This window comes from Silurus meridionalis, chromosome 22 (genome assembly GCF_014805685.1).
Source record: "Silurus meridionalis isolate SWU-2019-XX chromosome 22, ASM1480568v1, whole genome shotgun sequence".
Classification (NCBI taxonomy): Eukaryota; Metazoa; Chordata; class Actinopteri; order Siluriformes; family Siluridae; genus Silurus; species Silurus meridionalis.
In genome coordinates this window covers 20227020-20253175 of record NC_060905.1, presented here as the reverse complement: position 1 = coordinate 20253175, position 26156 = coordinate 20227020, and the positions used below count along the sequence as shown (strand labels likewise).

Sequence of the window (26156 nt, the reverse complement as noted above, 5' to 3'; positions counted from 1 at the left end):
GTGTTCACTTTTCGGACCTTCTACAGTTTTTATCAGTAAAAACAATGTTTATTTTTTAATCACTGACCACAGACAAAGTAAACTATTTTTTTCCAGAATGCACACTTTGAAGCATGAGGCTATTTCAAGAGGAACACCACCCTCAAAAAGATCATGCTTTAAATATGGTGGGTCGCGTTTCAAGTTACTCGCTTTTTCAGTTTTTTTGACACCAAAGCAATGGGAACTACAGTAAAACCCTGTTGTACGAGCATATTTCGTTCTTGGAAATTGCTTGTAGGTCCATTTGCTCGTACGTTCGAACTGATTTCCCCCATTGGAATGAATGTAAAAGTTATTTAATCCGTTCCGAGATCTCATTCGATCACTTATTTCTGCACTTAAAAAGTATTTGTAGCCTATTTTAACAAACAAATACACCGCAAATTACCGTAATATAAACATACTTTAACCCTAACCCCATGTGGTAGTGGTTAATTGTGAGTGTGAATCGCGCACCACGCTCATAACCTCCTCGGTTTCCATTGTAATTCTATTTACTTTCGTTTTCGCAGCACCATCACTGATTTTCTTGGGAGACATTTTTCAAGATTTCTAGTGAAATAAAAATTTAAAACTATAAAAGTTACGTTTTTGCTGCACTGAACAACGAGAGCGACCGAGTGATACGTCATCAACTAAGCGACTGATGCGACCCTCCTCCGAAAACGGGGAACCTGCAGCATGGGTTTGCTCGTGCCTTCGAAATTTACTCGTGAAACAGAGTAAAATTTTGCGAGCAGGGTCGCTCGTATCTCCGTTTGCTCACACTATTAGTTGCTCGTACAACAGGATTTTACTGTACTTTGGTCATTCAGCACAGTTTGAACATGAAGTGAGTTTTCGTGTTTAGTCCTGAAGTTATATTCACCTGCCTGTACCTCATTCAACTAATAATCTGATCGTGGGCCAAGACAAAATCTGCATGGGTACTGCCCTGAAACATTTTCCACAAATCCCCCAATTGAATGTGCAGCTAAATCGTATGCTAACACACACTGTACGGTACCTTTTACATTTCTGCCAAGACTTGGAACAAAAATTCCTTCTAACTCGGAAGTATACAAGATCTTTCGGTAATGGTTTAAGAACCGCTGAATGGCTGCGTGTTTTGACATCAACTGCTTGACAAAACACTGCCAAATAAATGGAGGTCAAGTCAGACTGTAGCTGTGATGGAACATTCCCTAACACCCAGTACACAGATGTTATGTGTTTTTTTCTCGAGGTTAATAGTGGTTAATAGTGGATCATCAACATACAAAATTAAAGACTTAAAGTCTAGATTCATGTGTATTCAAGAAACTGCTCTCTTTAAAGTATAAACTATTCTAGAAAGATTTATACTGAAGTGTCACTTCACATTTGGAAATTTCAGTTCTTTTACTTTCAACAGCTTCTTCGTAAATATTCTTGTTGTTAAGTAATTGAGACAATGATTTTAGAATTGGAACATACTGAAAACTCCTTTTTGCCTTTGCATCAGTTATATACTCCACAGGTACAGCAACACTGAAATGTTCCACAAAATATCTTTTTCTTTTTTATGCACTGTTAAAGGGACCATCCACAAGTGCTGTAATTATTGTAATTATTTTCCCTAACACCCACATCCCCTTCACTAAATCCACAACTACACATGCAGCAACTATGCAATTCTTCTTCTTTCGGCTGCTCCCATTAGGGGGCGCCACAGCGGATCGTCAGTCTCTACACCCCCCTGTCCTCTACATCTGCCTCTTTCACACCATCTACCTGCATGTCTTCCCTCACCACATCCATAAACCTCCTCCTTGGTCTTCCTCTTTTCCTCCTTCCTGGTGGCTCCATCCTCAGCATTCTCCTACTGATATACCCCATGTCCCTCCCCTGCACATGTCCAAACCATCTCAATCTCTCCTCCCTCACCTTGTCTCCAAAACGTCCTACATGCGCTGTCCCTCTAATAAACTCATTTCTAATCCTGTCCATCCTCGTCACTCCCAATGAACATCTCAACATCTTCAGTTCTGCTACCTCCAGCTCTACCTCCTGTCTTTTTCTCAATGCCACTGTCTCTAAAAAATTCAACATCTCAGGTCTCACCACAGTCCTATAAACTTTCCCTTTCACTCTCACAGATACTCTTCTATCACAAATCACTCCTGCTATCACTCTTCTCCACCCACTCCACCCTGCCTGCACTCTTTTCTTCACTTCTCTAACACACTCTCCATTATTTTGCACTGTTGACCCCAGGTACCTGAACTCCTCCACCTCTTCCCCCTGCAACCTCACCCCTCCACTGTCCTCCCTCTCATTCACACACATGTACTCTGTCTTACTCCTACTGACTTTTATTCTCATTATACCTCCCAGTGTACCTCCACTTCTCCACCTGCTCCCTACTCTCACCACAAATAACAATATCATCCACAAACATCATTGTCCACTGAGATTCCTGTCGGACCTCATCCTTCAACCTGTCCATCACCACTGCAAACAAGGGAAAGGGCTCAGAGCCGATCCTTGATGCAGTTCCACCTCCAGATTGAACCAGTCTGTCATTCCTACCGCACATTTCACTGCTGTCACACTGTCCTCATACATGTCCTGCACCACCCTCACATACTTCTGACACACCAGATTTCCTCATCTCTAATTCCTTTCTCTAAATCCACAAGCACACAATGCAACTCCTTCTGACCTCTATACTTCTCCATCCTCATTCTCAAAGCAAATATGGCCTCTGTGGTGCTCTTCCTCACCATGAAACCATACTGTTGATCACAGATGGTCACCTCTTCTCTCAGCCTGGCTTCCACTACTCTTTCCCATAAATTCATGGTGTGACTGATTAATTACAGGGGAATAAAGTTGATCAGTCACACCATGAACCATGCTTTCGCCTCATCTCTCTTTACCTGCTACTGCATCTCCTTGTACTCTTGCCTACTTTTCTCATCACTCGTCCTCCTTCAGTTTCCATCTTATTCTTCTTTCAGTCCTCACTCTCCTCCTCTCCTTCTTTGCCTCGAAAACCATCCTACAGACCACCATCTGATGCCGTCTGGCTACACTGTCCCCTGCCATCACCTTACAGTCTCAAATCTCCTTTAGGTTGCATCTTTCCATCCACACCATGATTAACTTTCTTTCGGCTTCTCCCGTTAGGGGTCGCCACAGCGGATCCTCCGCACGTTTGATTTGGCACATGTTTTACGCTGGATGCCCTTCCTAACGCAACCCTCCCCAATTTATCCGGGCTTGGGACCGGCACTGAGAGTGGCTGGGGATGGTTCCCTGACCGGGAATCGAACCCGGGTCGCAGCGGTGAGAGCGCTGCATCTTAACCACTAGACCACCAGGGTCCACACCATGATTGAACAGTTTAAACTCCAATGTTCCTGGCCTTACTCCCTTTCCACTTGGTCTCCTGAACACAACATCTCTACCTTTCTCCTCTCCATCATATCAGCTACCTCTCTACCTTTACCAGTTAAAGTACCAACATTTAAAGTACCAACCCGAACCTCCACTCTCCTCCACTTCTCCTTTCCCTGCTGTCTCTGTAGATGACTTCCTCCTCTCCTTCTCCTCCTTCAGCCAACAGTAGCCCAATTTCCACCGGTACCCTGTCGGCTAACGATACCTGTGGCGGTCGTTGGTAACCCGGGCCTCGACCGATCCGGTATGAAATTCTGATTTGTGATCCGCATATTTGATTTGCCACATGTTATACGCTGATTGTCCATCATATCAAAACCCTCCACGTTTATCAGGGCTTGGGACCGGCACTAAGAGTGACCTGACTTGAAATGAAAGACTTTATAATTTCTTTTAATCATCAGAATATCTCAAATGTTTGTAGGGTTATTGCTATTATGACTCTGTTAATGTTGTTTTGTTATATATGCTGTTTAGGTGCATATGTTTACATGGAACTCTTAACTATACCTCGACTGGTACCACCTGTATTATATGTCTATGTATTTCACCTCAATGGGACTTTAGAGGAAGATTCTCCCCCCAGTTTTAACTGCATGTTTGTTTTTATGTTTTCTAGGAATGGAATTGATTCCAGAAAAAGAGATCCGCATCTTCAGGACTCTGCGTGTACACGAGCATTGAAAAATGGAGATCCCTGATCAGGGCACAGATCATGTGACCTCACCCTCAAAAGACTGGTAACCTGCCATGTTCTAGTGTTTTACAAATGAACTGTTCATATCTGCATTTTGGACTTTCTATAGAAATAATAACTAATATTTATGGTAAGAATAAAACTTTAGCACTCACTTAAAAAGTGGTTGAAATAATGTCCGACAACTGTTTATTTTTTGCCTTTTGATTAGTTTTTGTATTTATACTCCCATGTTTCCATTGTCTCTTTGAGAAGACTTCTTTGTTCCTGCTCTTAGCCTATTTCAGGCATGGTAGCATGTGTATATAAACAGCACTATGGAGATCTGCTACTATTAGCATTTTGTTGTATGTCAAGTTAAAAGACCAAGATTGTGTATTTTTAAAGGAACTATACTGCAGGGGTGTTTGGTTCCCTGGTGGTCTAGTGGTTAGGATGCGGCGCTCTCAACGCTGCGGACCGGGTTCAATCCCCGGTCAGGGAACCAAGCCCAGCCATTAGGGTTGCACAAGCCTTAGTGCCGGTCCCAAGCCCGGATAAATGGGGAGGGTTGCGTTAGAAAGGGCATCCAGCGTAAAAACATGTGCCAAATCAAACATGCGGATGATCCGCTGTGGCGCCCCCTAATGGGAGAAGCCGAAAGAAAGTTTTATACTGCAGGGGTGTTTGTTCCCTGTTCACAACCTGTGTTCTGTATGCTACTATTCCTAGTGTGTAAGAAGGGAGAAATATTATAATGAATTTTAAATAGAAATATTGTGATTATAACTTATTTTACAAATGTGTCTACAAATATTAGAAACAATGAAATTCTGTCTCATGTCCATTTCTATCATTTTAAACAGTAAAGGAAAGAGCAGGAGATCACACTCCCCAGAACCCAGCTGTGTCTCCATGAAGAGTGATTGGTCTATGGATCCTCCACAAAACTTCAGAAATGAAAACCCCTCACCTGTACACAGGTAACATCCCATAATTCTCATAGTTAAAGTCACAGTTATTGGCTGCACTACACCGTCATTAGCAGCAATTTAGAACATATGTTTACAATATGTTGAGACCTGCCAGGATGTTCTTTGTAGGAGATGCAACCCAAAGGAGATTGTAGACTGTATGGTGTGGGCAGGAGACTGTGTAGCTAGACAGCATCGAATGGTGGTCTGTAGGATGGTTTTGGAGGTGAAGACTAAAAGAAGAATAAGATGGTGGAAACTGAAGGTGGAAGACTGTAGTGTGAGATTCAGGGAAGAGGTCAGACATTGGCTCAGTGGTGGTGAGGAGGTGCTGGATATTTGGGTAACTACTGCAGAAGTGATAAGGGAGACAGTTAGAAAGGTATTTGGAGTGACCTCTGTGAGGAGAGTGTGTTGAGAAGATGGAGGGAGTATCTTGAGCAGCTGATGAACGAGGAAAATAAGAGAGAGAGGGTTGGATGGTGTGGAGATGGTGAAGCACTAAGTGAATAGGATTAGTAAGGAGGAAGTGAGAGCAGCGATTAAGAGGATGAAGAGTGGAAAGTCGGTTGGACCAGATGACATACCGTTAGAAGCGTGGAGATGTTTATTAGAGATGCAGTGGAGTTTTTAACAAGATTGTTTAACAGGATTCTGGAAGATGAAAGGATGCCTGAGGAATGGAGAAGGAGTGTGCTGGTACCGATCTTTAAGAATAAGGGAGATGTGCAGATCTGCAATAACTACAGGGGAATTAAGTTGATCAGTCACACCATGAAGTTATGGGAAAGAGTAGTGGAAGCCAGGCTGAGAGAAGAGGTGACCATCTGTGAGCAACAGTATAGTTTCATGCCGAGGAAGAGCACCACAGATGCATTATTTGCTTTGAGAATGTTGATAGAGAAGGTCAGAAGGTGTTGCATTGTGTGTTTGTGGATTTAGAGAAAGCGTACGACAGGGTGGAGAGAGGAGTTGTGGTATTGTATGAGGAAGTCAGGTGTGTCAGAGAAGTATGTGAGGGTGGTGCAGGACATGTATGAGGACAGTATGACAGCAGTGACGTGTGCAGTAGGAACGACAGACTGGTTCATGGTGGAGGTTGGACTGCATCAAGGATCAGCTCTGAGCCCTTTTCTGTTTGCAGTGGTGATGGACAGGTTGACGGACGAGGTCAGACAGGAGTCTCTGTGGACTATGATGTTTGTGGATGATATTGTTATTTGTGGTAAGAGTAGGGAGCAGGTGGAGAAGAGGCTGGGGAGGTGGAGGAATAACGGGGAGTTTGTTAGAGAAGTAAAGAAAAGAGTGCAGGCAGGGTGACATGGGTGGAGAAGAGTGATAGCAGGAGTGGTTTGTGATAGAAGAGTACAAGAAAAGATCTGTGTTACTGTGTGTGTGTGTGTGTGTGTGTGTGTGTGTGTCGGCTTGAGTACTGGTAATATTGTGATATCTTACGATACAAATTCATCTAAAAAATATAAACAATGAAATTCTGTCTTATGTCCATTTCTATCAGTTTAAACAGTAAACAAAAGAGAAAGAGATCACACTCAGCAGAACCCAGCTGTGTCTCCATGAAGAGTGATGGGTCTATGGATCCTCCTCAAAACTTCAGAACTGGAATCTTTCTTTACCTGTACACAGGAAACATCCCATGATTCTCATAGTTAAAGTCACAGTTAATGACTAAAGCTGGAATTGTGATCTATTATATAATTTTCATCTTTTACTCTCAAATCCAAATGTCTTCAGTGTCGAGCAAAAACCCAAAGACCTGGAGAATAGAAAAGTAGGAAAACGTGTGAAATGAAAACAGGAGCACATTTAATTCTTCAGGTGCACAATGTTGGAGTTGTATTCAGCTCTGTGTTCTCCAAGTGTTCCTGCTCTCACTACAATCATTGTAGTACAATTTGTGTTCAGGTTTAGACTCCAGTATTAAAGTGAGGAACGTTGAGATCTTTAACACTTGTTGTTTTTGTTCCCAGTGTTCTACAGAAGGCAGGAGACAGAAGAGAGAAGAACATCATCACAGCTACAGGGTACGATCAAAACCAACACCATGACTGTGACACTGACACACTGCTATTCTAAAGCTCTCTGCTGTTAGTAACTACAAAGTGATTAGATGATAGTGTGTGTGTGTCCCAGTGTGAGTACGAGGAAAGATGTGTGTTACCATGTGTGTGTGTGTGTGTCTCTGCATGAGTACGAGGAAAGATGTGCGTTACTGTGTGTGTGTGTGTGTGTGTGTCTCTGCATGAGTACGAGGAAAGATGTGCATTACTGTGTGTGTGTGTGTGTGTGTCTCTCTCTGCATGAGTACGAGGAAAGATGTGCGTTATCGTGAGTGTGTGTTTCCCTGCATGAGTATTAGGAAAGATGTGTGTCACCGCGATTGTGTTACACCAGTTCAGTGTTGATCTGCTCGGTATTCACCTGCACCTGGTCTCCGCGCTGCACACCAGAAAGTCACGTGACACACGTCATACAATTGCACAAACAAGCATCACAATTGTATTACAATTAATTGTGCAACACTATTTCAAGTTAAATGTAACAAATTTGTGGAGTTAACAGAAATATTGTGATACTTTATTATACAAATTTATCTACAAATCTTTAAACAATAATATTCTGTCTCATGTCCATTTCTATCATTTTAAACAGTAAAGGAAAGAGCAGGAGATCACACTCCCCAGAACCCAGCTGTGTTTCCATGAAGAGTGATTGGTCTATGGATCCTCCTCAAAACTTCAGAAATGAAAACCCCTCACCTGTACACAGGTAACATCCCATAATTCTCATAGTTAAAGTCACAGTTAATGGCTGCACTACACCGTCATTAGCAGCTATTAAGAATATATGATTGCAATATGTTGAGACCTGCCAGGATGTTCGCATCTCCTGCCTTGGGTCAGTTTAGAGGGCATATTTTTAATGTATTTGTGGTGTTTTAAAGCCTAGTTTTAACTCGTGTTTCTCCTTTTGATTGGCGTTGCAACTGATTATCTGTCTCCACACCCCCCTGTCCTCTACATCTGCCTCTTTCAAACCAACTACCTGCATGTCTTCCCTCACCACATCCATAAACCTCCTCCTTGGTCTTCCTCTTTTCCTCCTTCCTGGTGTCTCCATCCTCAGCATTCTCCTACTGATATACCCCATGTCCCTCCTCTGCACAAGTCCAAACCATCTCAATCTCACCTCTCTCACCTTGTCTCCAAAATGTCCTACATGCACTGTCCCTCTAATAAACTCATTTCTAATCCTTTCCATCGCTGTCCCCCCTAAAGAAAACCTCAACATCTTCAGCTCTGCTACCTCCAGCTCCACCTCCTGTCTTTTACTCAATGCCACTGTCTCTAATCCATACAACATCTCAGGTCTCACCACAGTCCTATAAACTTTCCCTTTCACTCTCACAGATACTCTTCTATCACAACAGATAATGTTTAAAATATTAAAGTAAAATTCCAATATAAGCAACAAAAACCCACAGGAAACAATATCTACTACTAATACTAGTAATAATAATAATAATAATAAGCAGCATTTGGGGCCAAGCACTCTGTCTCAGTGAACAGAATGTTCTGTAGACCCTCCCTAATCAGTGTATCAAATTTTGAACTGGTTCTCTTTCACCTTCAAATACACCTTATTTAAAACAAGAAAAGAAAATTATTATTATTATTACTATTACTAATTAATTAATTCATTTATTTTAAAACCACTTCCCAAAACCATGTCAGTAGGTCTGAATAATGATCAGCTATTTTAAAAGTTTGGAAAAAAGTTTTCTAAACAGATTTTGTTGATTGTAAGTAAAAATGGTGTGTTTCTAAAAAAAATAGCCAATAATTAAAGCCATGATGTGAGACGTGTCTCCATACAGGCTTCACAAGATCAATACTGTCATGTGTCAGGAAACTCAGCACAGGAATAAACTCAGTGTTCACTGCCCAGAATTGTTGAGTTTGTCTGCTGATTAGTTTGACGTATATGTTGTTTGTTGCAGCTCTTAGTTTATACCAAGCCGTGTTTTTCCAGCCATGGTAGCATTAATATAAAGGGTTTATGGTAACTATTTTCAGATCTGCTGTGAATTCTCTACAGATTGAAAATGTTTTAGCAGTAATGTACTACAGGCATTTCATTGTGTTGTTTCATTAGAGCTGCATGATTTGGGGAAAAATGTCCTGTTGTGATGCTTATGGTCAACATTGGGATTGCGATATAATAAACGGTGGCATGAGTACACTAGATTGGTTATTAGGAAATTGCACACAGATTAGTGATAATGCTGAAATATGTATTTGTAAAACTACATAAAACTAAAGCTTTAAATATGAAATAGCATTTGCATTAGTATAAACATTTACAGTTAAAGCTGAATGAAATAAAACAACAAATAAAAACCAATTTCTCACAAAAATAAGATATTTGAAACAAACAGGGAACGTCCTGCCGCTGCCCATTTCCATTATTTAGCTGTTTTTCTGCTGAAGTTTAAGATACAGGACGTGTTTACACACTTAAATTCAGGCCATTTTGCAGTCATTATTATTAAATGTGTTTGTGTGTTTTGATGGAAGATTGCTGATGATGTGTGTGGTGTGGGAGTGGAGCATTGTGGTGGGGTTACAATAGGAATCTTGTCCAGGGAGAGAGAGAGAGAGAGAGCATGCAGAGCTGACTAATAGAGAGAGAGAGAGATATACCAGGCAGAGCTGACGGTGTGTATGCAGGTTATACGTTGGTGTGAAGGAAAGATGTGCGTTACTGCAGTGTGTGTGTGTGTGTGTGTGTGTGTGTGTGTGTGTGTCCACGAGAAAAAATGTGCATTACCACAAGTGTGTGTTTGTGTGTCCCGGTGTGAGTACAAGGAAAGGTATGCGTTACCGCGAGTGTGTAATCTATTTGTTGTTTTTGTTTAATTAATTAAATCGCAATGTTGTCGTCATAGAATCGCACAAACAAACATCACAATTGTGATATAATTAATCGTGCAACACTATTTCAAGTTAAATGTAACAAATTTGAGGAGTTAACAGAAATATTGTGATACATTATGATAAAAATTCATCTACAAATTTTTAAACAATGAAATTCTGTCTCATGTCCATTTTAAACAGTAAAGGAAAGAGAGAGAGATCACACTCAGCAGAACCCAGCTGTGTTTCCATGAAGAGTGATGGGTCTATGGATCCTCCTCAAAACTTCAGAACTGGTATCTCCTCACCTGTACACAGGTAACATCCCATAATTTTCATAGTTAAAGATAAGATAAGATATACCTTTATTCCTCCCACAGTGGGGAAATTTCTTTGTTAAAGCAGCAAGAAAAGAATAAAAAATAAATGCAAATATATAAAAGAATAGACACACTATAGTATACAAGTATATACACAACACAATGTATAAATACAAATAAGGAAGAAGTACGTATTGCAGGTAGTATTGCACACAGGTGGCATTGCACGTATTGCAGGTTATATTGCACATATTGCAGGTTATATTGCACATATTGCAGATTATATTGCACGTATTGCAGGTTATATTGCACGTATTGCAGGTTATATTGCACGTATTGCAGGTAATATTGCACGTATTGCAGGTTATATTGCACGTATTGCAGGTAATATTGCACGTATTGCAGGTTATATTGCACATATTGGAGGTTATATTGCACACAGGTAGTATTATTACAAAGACCTGGACTTCCTGTTCCAATACTTTTGGAGGTTTGTGTAGGAAGAATAGAAAAGTAGGAAAACGTGTGAAATGAAAACAGGAGCACATTTAATTCTCCAGGTGCACAATGTTGGAGTTGTATTCAGCTCTGTGTTCTCCAAGTGTTCCTGCTCTCACTACAATTATTGTAGTACAATTTGTGTTCAGGTTTAGACTCCAGTATTAAAGTGAGGAACGTTGAGATCTTTAACACTTGTTGTTTTTGTTCCCAGTGTTCTACAGAAGGCAGGAGACAGAAGAGAGAAGAACATCATCACAGCTACAGGGTACGATCAAAACCAACACCATGACTGTGACACTGACACACTGCTATTCTAAAGCTCTCTGCTGTTAGTAACTACAGAGTGATTAAATGATACGAGTGTGTGTGTGTGTGTGTCCCGGTGTGAGTACGAGGAAAGATGTGCGTTACCGTGTGTGTGTGTGTGTCTCTGCATGAGTATGAGGAAAGATGTGCGTTACCGTGTGTGTGTGTGTGTGTGTGTCTCTGCATGAGTATGAGGAAAGATGTGTGTTACCGCGATTGTGTGACACCAGTTCAGTGTCGATCTGCTCGGTATTCGGCATCTCCTGCCTTGGGTCAATTTAGAGGGCATATTTTTTCTGTGTTTGTGGTGTTTTAAAGGCTAGTTTTAACTCTTGTCTCTCTCCTTTTGATTGGCGTTGCCCGACACTGAAACAGAGTGCACAGCACCCTCCGTCCTCCACTCATTATTTGGCGCTCATGCACGCACCTGCTGCCACAAACATAATTACTGTAAAGTTTATACATTGCAGTAGTGTAAATTGCTCTGTTTTGCTCAATTAAGTACTGTAATTAATGAAATGAACAGATTAGTGTATATTACCCCATAGTGATCACCATTCTTGAGACTCCTGGGTAAGCTTGGCCATTTCTCAACTTACCACATTTTCAAGTTATGATGGGGTCATTGTCGCTTATCTCCATCATTAGTTCTGGAACAACAAATATTTATAAATGTTACAATGAATTACAGATGATGTCAAAACTTTTTCTTTTTCTTTCGGCTGCTCCCATTAGGGGGCACCACAACTGATTATCTGTCTCCATACCCCACTGTCCTCTACATCTGCCCGTTTCAAACCAACTACCTGCATGTTTTCCCTCACCACAGCCATAAACCTCCTCCTTGGTCTTCTTCTTTTCCTCCTTCCTGGTGGCTCCATCCTCAGCATTCTCCTACTGATATACCCCATGTCCCTCCTCTGCACATGTCCAAACCATCTCAATCTCACCTCCCTCACCTTATAAATAAGGTGAATAAACTCATTTCTAATCCTTTCCATCCTCGTCACTTCCAACGAAAACCTTAACATCTTCAGCTCTGCTACCTCCAGCTCCACCTCCGTTCTTTTACTCAATGCCACTGTCTCTAAACCATACAACATCTCAGGTCTCACCACAGTCCTATAAACTTTCCCTTTCACTCTCTCAGATACTCTTCTATCACAACAGATAATGTCTAAAATATTAGAGTAAAATTCCAATATAAGCAACAAAAACCCACAGGAAACAATATCTACTACTACTTGTCAGCCGACAGCGCGCGCACTTCCGGCAATACAACTTCCGGTAGTCCAACTTCCGCTTCCGGCACGACGCGGCGGCCATCTTTTGTGTGTATAAATAGACGCCGGCTCCTGTTATCCCTTGCCAGATTGCTTTTTGGCTTCGTGTATGTTTTTTTGGGACTTTCTTGCAATTTTTTTCTCTGTGGATTATTTTTGCTTTCTCTTTGTATGTCTCTTTTTTTTCCCCGGTTTTTGGACGTTTGTTTGTTAATGTTTTCTGTGTTCTTCCGGTCTCTTCTGCCCTGCTCCTGGTTTGTTGTTTTTGTTTTTTGCTTTTTTTGCTCTTTGTTTTTTTTCCCATGCTCTTGTTAAGGGAAGTGCTTTAGTTTACGGACTGTTTTTTGCCTCTTTTGTTTTTTCCCTAATTAAAGACTGCCTTTTGAATGTCTCCCGTGTCCTGCATTTGGGTCCTTCCTCTCGCGGCCCTGACAGAACAATCTGGCCAACTATGGACCCCACGGACGCACAGGATTTAAGGGAGAGTATAGACTCTTTGAAGCAAATCTGCGTCACCCATGATCGGCAGCTACGTGAGATTGGTTCGGCACTTCAAGATTTCATGCAGTGCGCAGCTCAAAATCCCAGTACCTCGGCTGTAGCCACACCCGTTGCCTCACCTGCACCATCAACCGAGATGGAACCTGCTCCGGTAGTGGTTAGTTCCCGTGAACCTCACCTAACACCACCGGCACGTTTCTCCGGGATACCAGGACACTGCCGCCCCTTCCTCACTCAGTGCGGCATTATCTTTCAACTTCAACCCTCTTCTTTTCCCACCGAAGTAGCCAAGGTGGCCTATGTGATTTCCCTGCTATCAGGTCCCGCTCTCCAGTGGGCCACCGCTGAGTGGAAGAACCAGACCACCCACTGCATGTCTTTCTCCTCCTTCCCAGGCGAACTCCGGAAAATTTTCGACTCCGCCTCTCCTCGTCACGATGCGGCTCGCTTGCTGTTTTCTGCCACTCAAGGTAGGCGTTCGGTGGCTGAATTTGCCGCTGAGTTCTGCACCGCTGCTACGGATAGCGGATGAAACCCCACTGCCCTCTATGACGCCTTCTATCGTGGTTTGGCTGCTGAAGTTAAAGATGAGTTAGCCGCCTGGGAACTTCCATCGGGCTTAGATGGCCTCATTGCCCTCGCTTCGCGAATTGACAGACGCCTGCAGGAGCGGCGTTTGGAGCACACTTCTCGGCGCTCCGATCGTCACCGCTCTTCCCCGCAATACCGACGTCGAACACTCCCTTGTGACACTACTGTACCAGAACCCCACTCTCCACCCCGTCCTATGGAAATTGGCCGCCGACACCTATCCCCAAATGAAAAGGAGAGGCGTCGCTCCAGAGGCTTGTGTCTCTACTGTGGGGAGGCTGGACACATGGTGGTTTCCTGCCCAGTAAAAGATCGGGCTCGTCGCTGATGGAGAGGTCCTCCCCGAGCCAAATTCTTCCTGCCCTCTCCAAACCACTCCTAGACATCCGCATCCTCTCTGGCGGACAGGAGCACCAGCTTGCGGCTTTTGTGGATTCAGGGGCAGACTCAGAGTTTCTGGATCAGGATCTAGTTCAGCAGTTGAGGATTGAGACCGAATCCTTGCCAGCCACCCTTCAAGTTCAAGCCCTCGACGGCCATCCCCTTTATCAGGCAACCTGTCGCACTAAGCCCATCCGGGTCACCAATGCCGATCAACATCAGGAGTGGCATCCTTTTTGGTCATTTCTTCCCCTCACACCCCGGTCATGCTCGGTTTTCCCTGGCTGCAGAAACACAACCCCCGCCTGGATTGGTCCACGGGTGAAGTCTTAGAGTGGGGAACCTTCTGCCATTCCCACTGTTCTTTTGAGACCTTGGACCTTGACTCAATTCCCTCTGTGTATCACAACCTAGGTCAGGTATTTAGCAAGGCCCGAGCTTCCTCCTTACCTGCTCATCGGCCATATGACTGCGCCATCGACCTCCTACCCGGGTCCTCGCCCCCCCGGGGACGTTTGTATCACCTGTCGGGCCCCGAGCAAAAAGCCATGACGCAGTACATTCAGGACTCACTTGCTACTGGCCTTATTCGCCCTTCCTCCTCCCCTGCCGGTGTGGGGTTCTTTTTTGTTGAGAAGAAGGATGGGACTTTATGCCCCTGCATCGATTATTGTGGTCTCAATAGCATCACCATCAAGAACCGCTATCCGCTCCCCTTAATGGATATGGCGTTCGAACAGCTCCAAGGAGCTTCCATTTTCACTAAACTGGACCTTAGAAACGCATACCATCTCGTTCGCATCCGGGAAGGGGATGAGTGGAAGACGGCTTTCAACACCCCGTCGGATCACTATGAGTATTTGGTCATGCCGTTTGGCCTCACCAATGCGCCAGCGGTTTTCCAGACTCTTATTAATGACGTGCTGCGTGATATGTTGAACCGTTATGTTTTTGTAGATCTGGACGACATCTTAGTGTTCTCCCGATCTCTGGATGAGCATGTCGGCCACGTTCGTTTGCTACTCCAGCGTCTCCTCCAGAATGGTCTGTACGTCAAAGCGGAGAAATGTGAGTTCCATGTCTCTAGCACCTCCTTCCTGGGATTCACTCTTGCCGCGGGGAGCATAAGTATGGATCCTGCCAGGATCAGAGCTGTCAAGGAATGGCCCACACCCTCCTCTAGGAAGCAGCTGCAGAGGTTCCTGGGGTTCTCCAACTTTTTCCGGAGATTTATTAGAGGCTACAGTACAGTTGCTGCCCCTCTTCACCAACTGACCTCCTCCCGCCGGTCCTTTTCATGGCCTCCCGAGGCGGAGCGAGCTTTCATTAGACTCAAAGACCTCTTCACCTCTGCCCCGGTCCTGGTTTTTCCCGATCCCTCTCGCCAGTTCATCGTGGAAGTCGATGCCTCTGACCTAGGGGTAGGCGCTGTACTGTCCCAGAGGGGCGCTACTGATAACAAGTTGCACCCTTGCGCCTTCTTCTCCCGCCGTCTTAACCAAGCTGAACGTAATTACCCCATTGGTGAGCGGGAGCTCCTGGCCGTCAAGCTTGCCCTAGAAGAATGGCGACACTGGTTAGAGGGGGCTGAGACCCCTTTCTTGGTCTGGACTGATCACCGCAACCTGGAGTACCTACCCTCTGCCAAGCGCCTCAATCCTCGCCAGGCTCGCTGGGGACTTTTTTTCGGCAGGTTAAATTTCCCTCTCTCCTACCGCCCAGAATCTAAGAATGGGAAGCCTGACGCTCTTTCCAGGTTACACTCCCCTGTGGAGGAAGAAGAATCCACCTTCACATCCATACTTCCTCCTTCAGTTACCGTGCGTGCCCTGGACCTTGACCTCGAGGCTAGGGTTAAACTTGCCACTATGGACCAGCCGGTTCCCGAGGGTTGCCCTACTAACAGACTCTTTGTTCCCGAGCAGCTGCGGTCCCAAGTCCTCCAGTGGTGTCACGGCTCACCTCTGTTTTGTCATCCCGGGTTTCCTCGAACTCTGTCCGTCCTCCGGCAGCGGTTCTGGTGGCCCACTGTCCGGAAAGATGTCCGTGAATTTGTTGCCGCCTGTCCCACCTGCATGCAACACAAGAATCCCAAGGGCCGTTCAGTGGGGTTACTACGTCCACTTCCTGTGCCTAAACGCCCCTGGTCTCACATTGCCCTGGATTTTGTTACCGGTCTCCCCCCCTCCGCCAGAAGCACAGTCATTCTCAGTTGGAGGAGGACCCGCACTGCACTTCTTAGAGCTTCCCAAAGCTATGCTCGCTGGGCCAACCGGAGGCGCTGTCCTGCAGCCCATTATCGGGTTGGTCAAAAGGTGTGGCTTTCCACTCGGGACCTTCCTCTCAAGGCTGTGTGTCGCAAGCTCGCCCCGCGTTTTCTGGGACCATTCCCCATCTCCATGGTTAATAACCCGGTTGCTGTGCGCCTCAGACTGCCCAGGGCCCTTCGGATCCATCCTACGTTCCATGTTTCCCGGCTCCGGCCTGTCAGGGCATGTTCCTTGGTGCCCTCCGCCGGGCCCCCACCACCCGCTCGGGTCGTCGACAGGGGTCCCGCCTATACGGTGCGTTGTTTGCTCCGCTCCCGCCGTCGGGGTAGAGGCCTCCAATATCTTGTGGACTGGGAGGGCTATGGCCCGGAGGAGCGCTCCTGGGTTCCTGCGCGGCATGTTCTGGACCGCAGCCTCATTTCTCAGTTTCATCGGGACCATCCTGAGTAGGGTCGTCTGGAGCCGCCTTGGGGAGGGGGGTACTGTCAGCCGGCAGCGCGCGCACTTCCGGTAATACAACTTCCGGTAGTCCAACTTCTGCTTCCGGTGCGGCGCCGGCACGACGCGGCGGCCATCTTTTGTGTGTATAAATAGACGCCGGCTCCTGTTATCCCTTGCCAGATTGTCTTTTGGCTTCGTGTATGTTTTTTTGGGACTTTCTTGCCGTTTTTTCTCTGTGGATTATTTTTGCTTTCTCTTTGTATGTCTCTTTTTATCCCCGGTTTTTGGACGTTTGTTTGTTATTGTCTCTTCTGCCCTGCTCCTGGTTTGTTGTTTTTGTTTTTTGCCCTTTTTGCTCTTTGTTTTTTTTCCCGTGCTCTTGTTAAGATATTTTGTTGATTGTAAGTAAAAATGTTGTGTTTCTAAAAAAATTAGGCAATAATTATAGCCATGATGTAAGACGTGTCTCCATACAGGCTTCACAAGATCAATACTGTCATGTGTCAGGAAACTCAGCACAGGAATAAACTCAGTGTTCACTGCCCAGAATTGTTGAGTTTGTCTGCTGATTAGTTTGTGGATTTATTGACTATTTGTGACGTATATGTTGTTTGTTGCAGCTCTTAGTTTATACCAAGCCGTGTTTTTCCAGCCATGGTAGCATTAATATAAAGGGTTCATGGTAACTATTTTCAGATCTGCTGTGAATTCTCTACAGTCTGAAAATGTTGAGCAGTAATGATAAAGATGATAGAAAACCTCCAGTAGAATAAAGTAAATCCACAGTGAGAACATCATAAAGATCTATCTAGCAGGAAAAATGTGAACTTCTACTCTAATCATTGGAGCCCATGTCTTACCATGTCTTTCTTCTTCACCCTGTCACAGACACGACCCAGAATCCACTGCTGCAGATGAATTCCAGAAGAAGTTCAAGTTCAATCTGGTGAAGAAGTTTCAGTGTTTGAATGGATTGATGCTTAAGCAGGAAAACCGAACACTCCTGAATGAGATCTACACAGAGCTCTACATCATAGAGGGAGACAGTGGAGACGTCAATAAAGAACATGAGGTGAAACAGATCGAGGCAGCATCCAGGAGGAACCCAACTGAGGACACACCAATTAAATGCAGTGACATCTTTAAACTCCTACCTGTACAGGACAAAGCACCCATCAAGAACGTTCTGACTAAGGGAGTAGCTGGAATTGGAAAAACAGTTTCTGTGCAGAAGTTTGTTCTGGACTGGGCTGAAGGGAAAACAAATCAGGACGTCCACCTCATATTCCCACTTCCTTTCAGAGAGCTAAATTTGATAAAGGAGCAGAAACTGAGTCTGGTGGAGCTCCTTCATGTGTTTTTTAAGGAGATGAAAGAAATTGACATTTCCAGGTTGGAGAAGGTTTTGTTCATTTTTGATGGTTTGGATGAGTGTCGTTTTCCTCTGGATTTCCAGAAGACAGTGAGCGTGTGTGATGTAAGTGAATCAGCACCAGTGCATGTGCTGCTGATAAACCTGATCAAAGGGAACCTGCTTCCCTCTGCTCTCATCTGGATCACCTCCAGACCAGCAGCAGCTGATCAAATCCCCTCTGAGTGTGTCCATCGAGTCACAGAGGTACGAGGGTTTAATGGCCCTCAGAAGGAGGAGTACTTCAGGAAGAGGATCAGTGATCAGAACCTGGCCAATAAGATCATCACACACCTGAAGTCATTAAGAAGCCTCTACATCATGTGCCACATCCCAGTGTTCTGCTGGATTTCAGCTGCTGTTCTAGAGAGAATGTTGGGTGAAGCAGAGAGTGGAGAGATCCCCAAGACTCTGACTCAAATGTACACACACTTCCTCATCATTCAGACCAACATCATAAGAGAGAAGTACCTACAGAAGCAGGAGAGCGATGAAGAAATGCTACTCAAACTGGGGAAACTGGCTTTCCAGCAGCTGAAGAAACAAAACCTGATCTTCTATGAGGAAGACCTGAGAGAGTGTGGCATTGATGTGACAGAAGCAGCAGTGTATTCAGGTGTGTGTACGCAGATCTTCAGCGAGGAGTTTGGGCTTCACCAGAGTAAAGTGTACTGCTTTGTTCATCTGAGCATTCAGGAACATCTCGCAGCTCTGTATGTGCACCTGACCTTCATGAAGGATCAGCGAAATGTTCTTAAACAGAATCAGGTCTGTAGGACACTTTCAGATGTACACAGGAGTGCTGTAGATCAGGCTTTATACAGTCAGACTGGACATCTGGATCTTTTTCTCCGCTTTTTTCTGGGTCTCTCACTCGAGTCCAATCAGAAACTTTTAAATTTCTTAGTAACACAGACAGGAAGTAGCTCCCAGAACAAAGAGAAAACCGTTCAGTACATCAAGAAGAAGATCAGTGAAGATCTTCCTGCAGAGAAATCCATCAATCTGCTCCACTGTCTGAATGAACTGGGTGATGATTCTCTAGTGGAGGAAATCCAGCAGTATCTGAAATCTGGAGCACAAAGTGAACTTTCTCCTTCACAGTGGTCTGCTCTGGTGTTTTTGTTACTGACATCAGCACAGGATCTGGAGGAATTTGACCTGAATAAATACATCACTCCAGATAAGATCAGAGATGGTATTCTTGTGAGAGTGATGCCTGTGATTGCAGCATCCAGAAAAGCAATGTAAGTGAAGCTGAATGAAATTGTTCTACTGTTCCAGTGTTGAGAACAAATCAAAGGTCTGAGCTGTTCAGATGAATCGAACTCTGCAGGACTCTTTAGACTTTTTCCTTTCTCCTCTTAGAAACCTTTTAGATCAGACTCTCTTACTTTCCCATTTGGATTCCAGGATCTCTTCCTTCATGTTTATACAACGTGTGTGTGATGATGTTCCTCAGCTGAAACTCTCGCCAAGCCAAATCTGAACATCTCCGACTGTCAATTCTTATTATTCTACCATTTAATCATTGTGTTCAACTGATGTGTGTGATGTTGGAAGTGAGACGCTGTTGTGAAGCTTTGAGAACTTGTGATCTTCTGCATTTCTGTTCATTATCTTTTATTTCCTTCAGTATCAGATGCAATACAATTACAAAGAGAAGTGCAAAAGCTCTGACCTCAGTGCTCAACTCAGAAACCTCCAGTCTGAGAGAACTGCATCTGACGGTCAATACACTGAATCTGTCTAGGAATAATCTAGAAGACTCAGGAGTGAAGCGTCTCTCTGCTCTACTGGAGAATCCTGAGTGTAAAGTGAAAGATCTGAGGTAAGATCATCTCTCTGAGAGACACAAGAAGTCACTAAAAGCTGCAGTGAATTGTTGTATACAGTGTTGTTTTTCAGGTGAAATTTGCTGTAGCAGTACAACATCCAGAACAAATCTATCAGTAATGAAACTTCTCACTTCCACTAATCATTAATGCACTGAGAATTAGATCCATGTGTGAATAAAACTCCAGTTCAACAGAGAGAAAGAACCTGATTCATGACTTTGAACAGAAAGCAGCAATACCTTTACACCTCTTGTACACATAATGACAGGAATCTCAATCACAGCAATAATCATTGGTCAGGTTTAATATTATCTTGTGATTGGACAAGAGAAGGGAGACGGTCCACCATAACACACACCATCATCTTCAAATCATCATCATTGCTTTTTCAACCTGTTTCTAGACGTCTTACCATATTATTATTCTTCATTGTCAGAGATTCCCCTCTGCTCCGTTTGTAGAATGATGAAGTGTGTGTCAGCTTGCATTGCTCTGGACTTCCCAGTTCCATTCTCTGTTTCTCAGAGCGACGTGTGTTTGTGCTGCTGCTCTCCTTTATCTCATCATCATCTTAAAAAAAAAAAAACGCCACCTAGAGGGTTAATTGTGTGAATCATGGCGGATTTGGTGTTTGATTTGAGACTTGGCGCAAAAATAAAACAAATGTTTACTGATTAAAAATATTTTTGGGTGGAGTTTATTTATTTATTTTATATCTAAGTAAAGAAAGCATGTCATGAATAAATGTATGTTTTGTGATCCAATTTCACCTCTTTTATATATTGTTATTTATTTATATGTTTATATTTTTTATAAAACCCAGCCATTAGGGGCACAAGCCAGTGCACTCTTAGTGCCGGTCCCAAGCCCGGGTAAATGGGGAGGGTTGCGTTAGGAAGGGCATCCAGCGTAAAACATGTGCCAAATCAAATATGCGGATCACAAAGGAGAATTTCATACCGGATCGGTCGAGGCCCGGGTTAACAACGACCGCCACAGGTATCGTTAGCCGACAGGGTACCGGTGGAAATTGGGCTACTGTTGGCCGAAGGAGGAGAAGGAGAGGAGGAAGACGTCTACAGAGACGGCAGGGAAAGGAGCAGTGCAGGAGAGTGGAGGTTAGGGTTGGTACTTTAAATGTTGGTACTATGACGGGTAAAGGGAGAGAGATAGCTGATATGATGGAGAGGAGAAAGGTAGGTATGCTGTGTGTTCAGGAGACCAAGTGGAAAGGGAGTAAGGCCAGGAACATTGGAGGTGGGTTTAAACTGTTTTATCATGGTGTGGATGGAAAGAGAAATGGTGTAGGGGTGATTCTGAAGGAAGAGTACAGTAAGAGTGTAGTGGAGGTGAAGAGAGTTTCTGATAGGGTGATGATCGTGAAGGTGGAAGTTGAAGGATGATGATAAATGTCATCAGTGCCTATGCTCCACAAGTTGGCTGTGAGATGGAGGAAAAGGAAAGATTCTGGAGTGAATTAGATGACGTGGTAGATGGTGTACCTAGGAAAGAACGATTGGTGATTGGGGCAGACTTTAATGGGCATGTAGGTGAAGGGAACAGAGGTGATGAGGAGGTGATGGGTAGGTATGGTTTTAAGGAGAGGAATGTGGAAGGGCAGATGGTGGTAGATTTTGCTAAAATGATGGAAATGGCAGTGGTGAACACGTATTTTAAGAAGAAGGAGGATCATAGGGTGACGTATAAGAGTGGAGGAAGGTGCACACAGGTGGACTATGTGCTATGCAGGAGATGCAACCTGAAGGAGATTGGAGACTGTAAGGTGTTGGCGGGGACAGTGTAGCTAGACAGCATCGGATGGTGGTCTGTAGGATGGTTTTGGAGGCGAAGAAGAAGAGGAGGAATGTAAGGATTGAAAGAAGAATAAGATGGTGGAAACTGAAGGAGGAAGAGTGTAGTGTGAGGTTCAGGAAGAGGTCAGACAGGGGCTCGGTGGTGGTGAAGAGGTGCCGGATGATTGGGGAACTACTGCAGGAGTGATGAGGAGGCAGCTAGAAAAGTACTTGGTGTGACATCTGGAAATAGAAAGCAAGACAAGGAGACGTGGTGGTGGAATGAGGAAGTGCAGGAGAGCATTAGGGGAAAGGGGTTGGCAAAACAGAAGTGGGATCGACAGAGTGATGAGAAAAGTAGGCAGTAGTACAAGGAGATGCGGCAGCAGGTAAAAGGGATGTGGCGAAAGCCAAGGAAAAGGCATATGAGGAGCTGTATAAGAGGTTGGACACTAAGGAAGGAGAAAAGGAGTTATACCGATTGGCCAGGCAGAGGGACCGAGCTGGGAAGGATGTACTGCAAGTTAGAGCAATAAAGGATGGAGAGGAAATGTGTTGACTAGTGAGGAGAGTGTGTTGAGAAGGTGGAGGGAGTATTTTGAGCAGCTGATGAATGAGGAAAATCACAGAGAGAGAAGGTTGGAGGATGTGGAGTTGGTGAAGCAGGATGTAGATAGGATTAAATGCGGAGGAAGTGAGAGCAGCGATTAAGAGGATGAAGAATGGAAAGTCGGTTGGACCAGATGACATACCGGTAGAGGCGTGGAGATGTTTAGGAGAGATGGCAGTGGAGTTTTTAACCAGATTGTTTAACAGGATTCTGGAAGGGGAGAGGATGCCTGAGGAATGGAGAAGGAGTTTGCTGGTACCGATCTTTAAGCATAAGGGAGATGTGCAAACCTGCATTAACTACAGGGGAATTAAGTTGATCAGTCACACCATGAAGTTATGGGAAAGAGTAGTGGAAGCCAGGCTGAGAGAAGAGGTGACCATCTGTGAGCAACAGTATGGTTTCATGCTGAGGAAGAGCACAACAGATGCCTTATTTGCTTTGAGGATGTTGATGGAGAAGTATAGAGAAGGACAGAAGGAATTGCATTGTGTGTTTGTGGATTTAGAGAAAGCGTACGACAGGGTGGAGAGAGGAGTTGTGGTATTGTATGAGGAAGTCTGGTGTGTCAGAGAAGTATGTGAGGGTGGTGCAGGACATGTATGAGGACAGTGTGACAGCAGTGAAGTGTGCAGTAGGTACGACAGACTGGTTCAGAGTGCATCAAGACTGCATCAAGGATCGGCCCTGAGCCCTTTCCTGTTTGCAGTGGTGATGGACAGGTTGACGGACGAGGTCAGACAGGAGTGTCCCTGGACTATGATGTTTGCAGATGATATTGTGATATGTGGTGAGAGTAGAGAGCAGGTTGAGAAGAGCCTGGAGTGGTGGAGATATGCGCTGGAGAGAAGGGGAATGAAAGTCAGTAGGAGTAAGACAGAGTACATGTGTGTGAATGAGAGGGAGGGCAGTGGAGTTATGTGGTTGCAGGGAGAAAAGGTGGAGAAGGTGGAGGAGTTCAGGTACCTGGGGTCAACAGTGCAAAGTAATGGAGAGTGTGTTAGAGAAGTAAAGAAAAGAGTGCAGGCAGGGTGGAGTGGTGGAGAAGAGTGACAGGAGTGATTTGTGATAGTAGGGTATCTGCAAGAATGAAAGGGAAAGTTTATAGGACTGTGGTGAGACCTGCGATGTTGTATGGATTAGAGACATTGGCATTGAGTAAAAGGAACGAGGCAGAGCTGGAGGTAGCAGAGCTGAAGATGTTAAGGTTTTCGTTGGGAGTGACGAGGATGGACAAGATTAGAAATGAGTTTATTAGAGGGACAGCACATGTAGGATGTTTTGGTGACAAGGTGAGGGAGGCGAGATTGAGATGGTTTGGACATGTGCAGAGAAGGGACATGATTTATATTGGTAGAAGAATGCTGAAGATGGAGCCACCAGGTAGGAGGAAAAGAGGAAGGCCAAAGAGGAGGTTCATGGATGTGGTGAGGGAAGACATGCAGATAGTTGGTGTGAAAGAGGCAGATGTAGAGGACAGGGTGGTATGGAGACGGATGATCCGCTTTGGCGACCCCTAATGGGAGCAGCCGAAAGAAGAAGAAGAAGATATTTTTTATAAAAATGGTAAAAACAAATGCACGCTGAATTGATAGCAGGTTAATAAAATTTAGTGCCGTTTAAAAGAATTTGCGTTTGAATTTTGACAGCCTAATATATACATATATATATATATATATATATAAGGCTGTCAAAATTCAAACGCAAATTTTTTTTTATAATAAATCAGTAAACATTTGTTTTATTTTTGCGGCAAGTCTCACATCAAACACCAAATCCGCCATGATTCACACAATTAACCCTCTAGGTGGCGTTTTTTTTTTTTTTAAGAAGAAGATGAGATAACCCATTTGTACTTTGTTACTTCCCACCTCTTTCTACTTCTAATCCCCTGCTGTGAAAATGAGCTGAAATACACTTTACACTGCCACCTACTGGTCATTTACTGCAGTTTTTTTGTGTCAGCAGTCTGAGATGAATCAAAGTGCAGTACAAATATTTATCTCTATCGAATCATGTTTAAATGAATTAATTTAATTTAAAATTAAATTAATCATGTTTAAACTTAACACTGCAGGAACGAGGGAGAACACAAAGGATGTGTAATGTGTAGAAACTGAGAGAGTGAAGTGTGTGTCATTGTGTATCTGCAGGTTGTATAATTGTGGAGTATCAGATGAAGGCTGTGCTGCTCTCGCTTCAGCTCTGAGATCAAACCCCTCACCCCTGAGAGAACTGTATCTGTCTGGGAATGAAGTAGGAGACTCAGGAGTGAAGTCTCTCTCTGCTGTACTGGAGAATCCTCACTGTAAACTGGAGATACTGAGGTAAGATCATCTCTCTGAGAGTCACATGACCTGCTCCTCAGTAACACACATTCAGTTTGTTTCTTTTCACTGCACACTGATGATTTGTCACAGAGGCTTTTGGGTCTGATGTACGTATGTGTGAAGCTGCAGCACAAAACGTCTTAAAACCACTGCAATGTGTCTGAAATGACTGTGAAACTGTTAGAGTTCACTTTCAGTAACAAACTACATACAAATGTCCTGTTTTCAATCTCACACACACACACACACACACACACACACACACACACACACACACACTCTCTCGCTCTCTCTCTCTCTCTCTCACACACACACACACACACACACACACTTATTTACACAATCTATTGTTTATATGTCTGCTATCATCCATCTATCCATCCATCCATCCACCCATCCATCCACACGACTCAGTTAAAAATACACAAAGGATGTGTAATGTGTAGAAACTCAGAGAGTGAAGTGTGTGTGTCATTGTGTATCTGCAGGTTGTGTGGTTGTGGAGTATCAGATGAAGGCTGTGCTGCTCTCGCTTCAGCTCTGAGATCAAACCCCTCACACCTGAGAGATCTGGATCTGTCTCTAAATAAAGTAGGAGACTCAGGAGTGAAGTGTCTCTCTGCTGTACTGGAGAATCTTCACTGTAAACTGGAGATACTGAAGTAAGATCATCTCTCTGAGAGTCACATGACCTGCTCCTCAGTAACACACATTCTCTAATAGTGAGACTGAAACAGAGCTTTTGGGTTCAACATCAATGTTCTGAGGAGGAAGTTTATAGTTCTATTTTTTAGTTTTGTTTGTTTAAATTAGAATGTATTACTGTTTTTTTTTTTTTTTTATCCTTTTACAATCATGACTTTTACTTTTTGTGAGTGTGATGGTCAGTGATTTGATTTTAACGTTTAGTGATGTGAGTGTGATGGTCAGTGATGTGAGTCTGATGGTCAGTGATGCAAATGTAATGGTCAATGATGAGTGTAATGGTGAGTGATGTGAGTGTAATGGACAGTGATGTGAATGGTAAAGTTAGAGAAGAGAGTGAAAGGACCATTAAGGGCCATTAAGGGAAGTGAAGAAGGAGATCAGGTGGTGGCTGTGGGCTTGTGAGGTGGAGGAAGCCCTGACAGAGCAGCTGAGTGATTTATTTCAGCCTTGAGAGCTTCAGAGATGAGGAACAGTGGTCAGACACTTAAAAGGATCTTTACTCTGTCGAACAAATAAACAGATTTTGTATAAGACTAAAGGAAAAGGAGGTGTTGAAGTAAGCAATTTCTTTCCCTATCTAGAAAAGTTTGTGTCTTCTGAGGAAAACAAGTTTGCTCTGAACCATACCACAGCAGAAACGTGTCTAGGTTACACATGTGAACCTAGTTCTCTGAGGGAATGAGACAGGTTGCTCCGACTTTCTAAAGGAGACTTGTCCTGTGGAGGTACGCATCCAATGCTCGATTCTGCTTCTTCTGGTCTGGAGCTAGGAAGGGAGGAGGGCAGAATGCCTGCACAACGACAGGTCATGACGGAGCCATAG

At 44.1% G+C, this 26156-nt stretch overlaps 1 protein-coding gene across 1 annotated transcript; it reads left to right on the top strand.

Annotated features, from left to right (window-relative positions):
- Positions 1-26156, top strand: LOC124376389 (NACHT, LRR and PYD domains-containing protein 12-like). The gene is made up of 9 exons (XM_046835442.1): positions 1-167; positions 4085-4205; positions 5008-5124; positions 7104-7157; positions 7786-7902; positions 10251-10367; positions 11082-11135; positions 17532-18293; positions 26021-26156. Exons 2-9 carry the CDS (start codon positions 4153-4155, stop codon positions 26154-26156), a joined length of 1410 nt encoding a protein of 469 aa, XP_046691398.1. The 5' UTR covers positions 1-167; positions 4085-4152.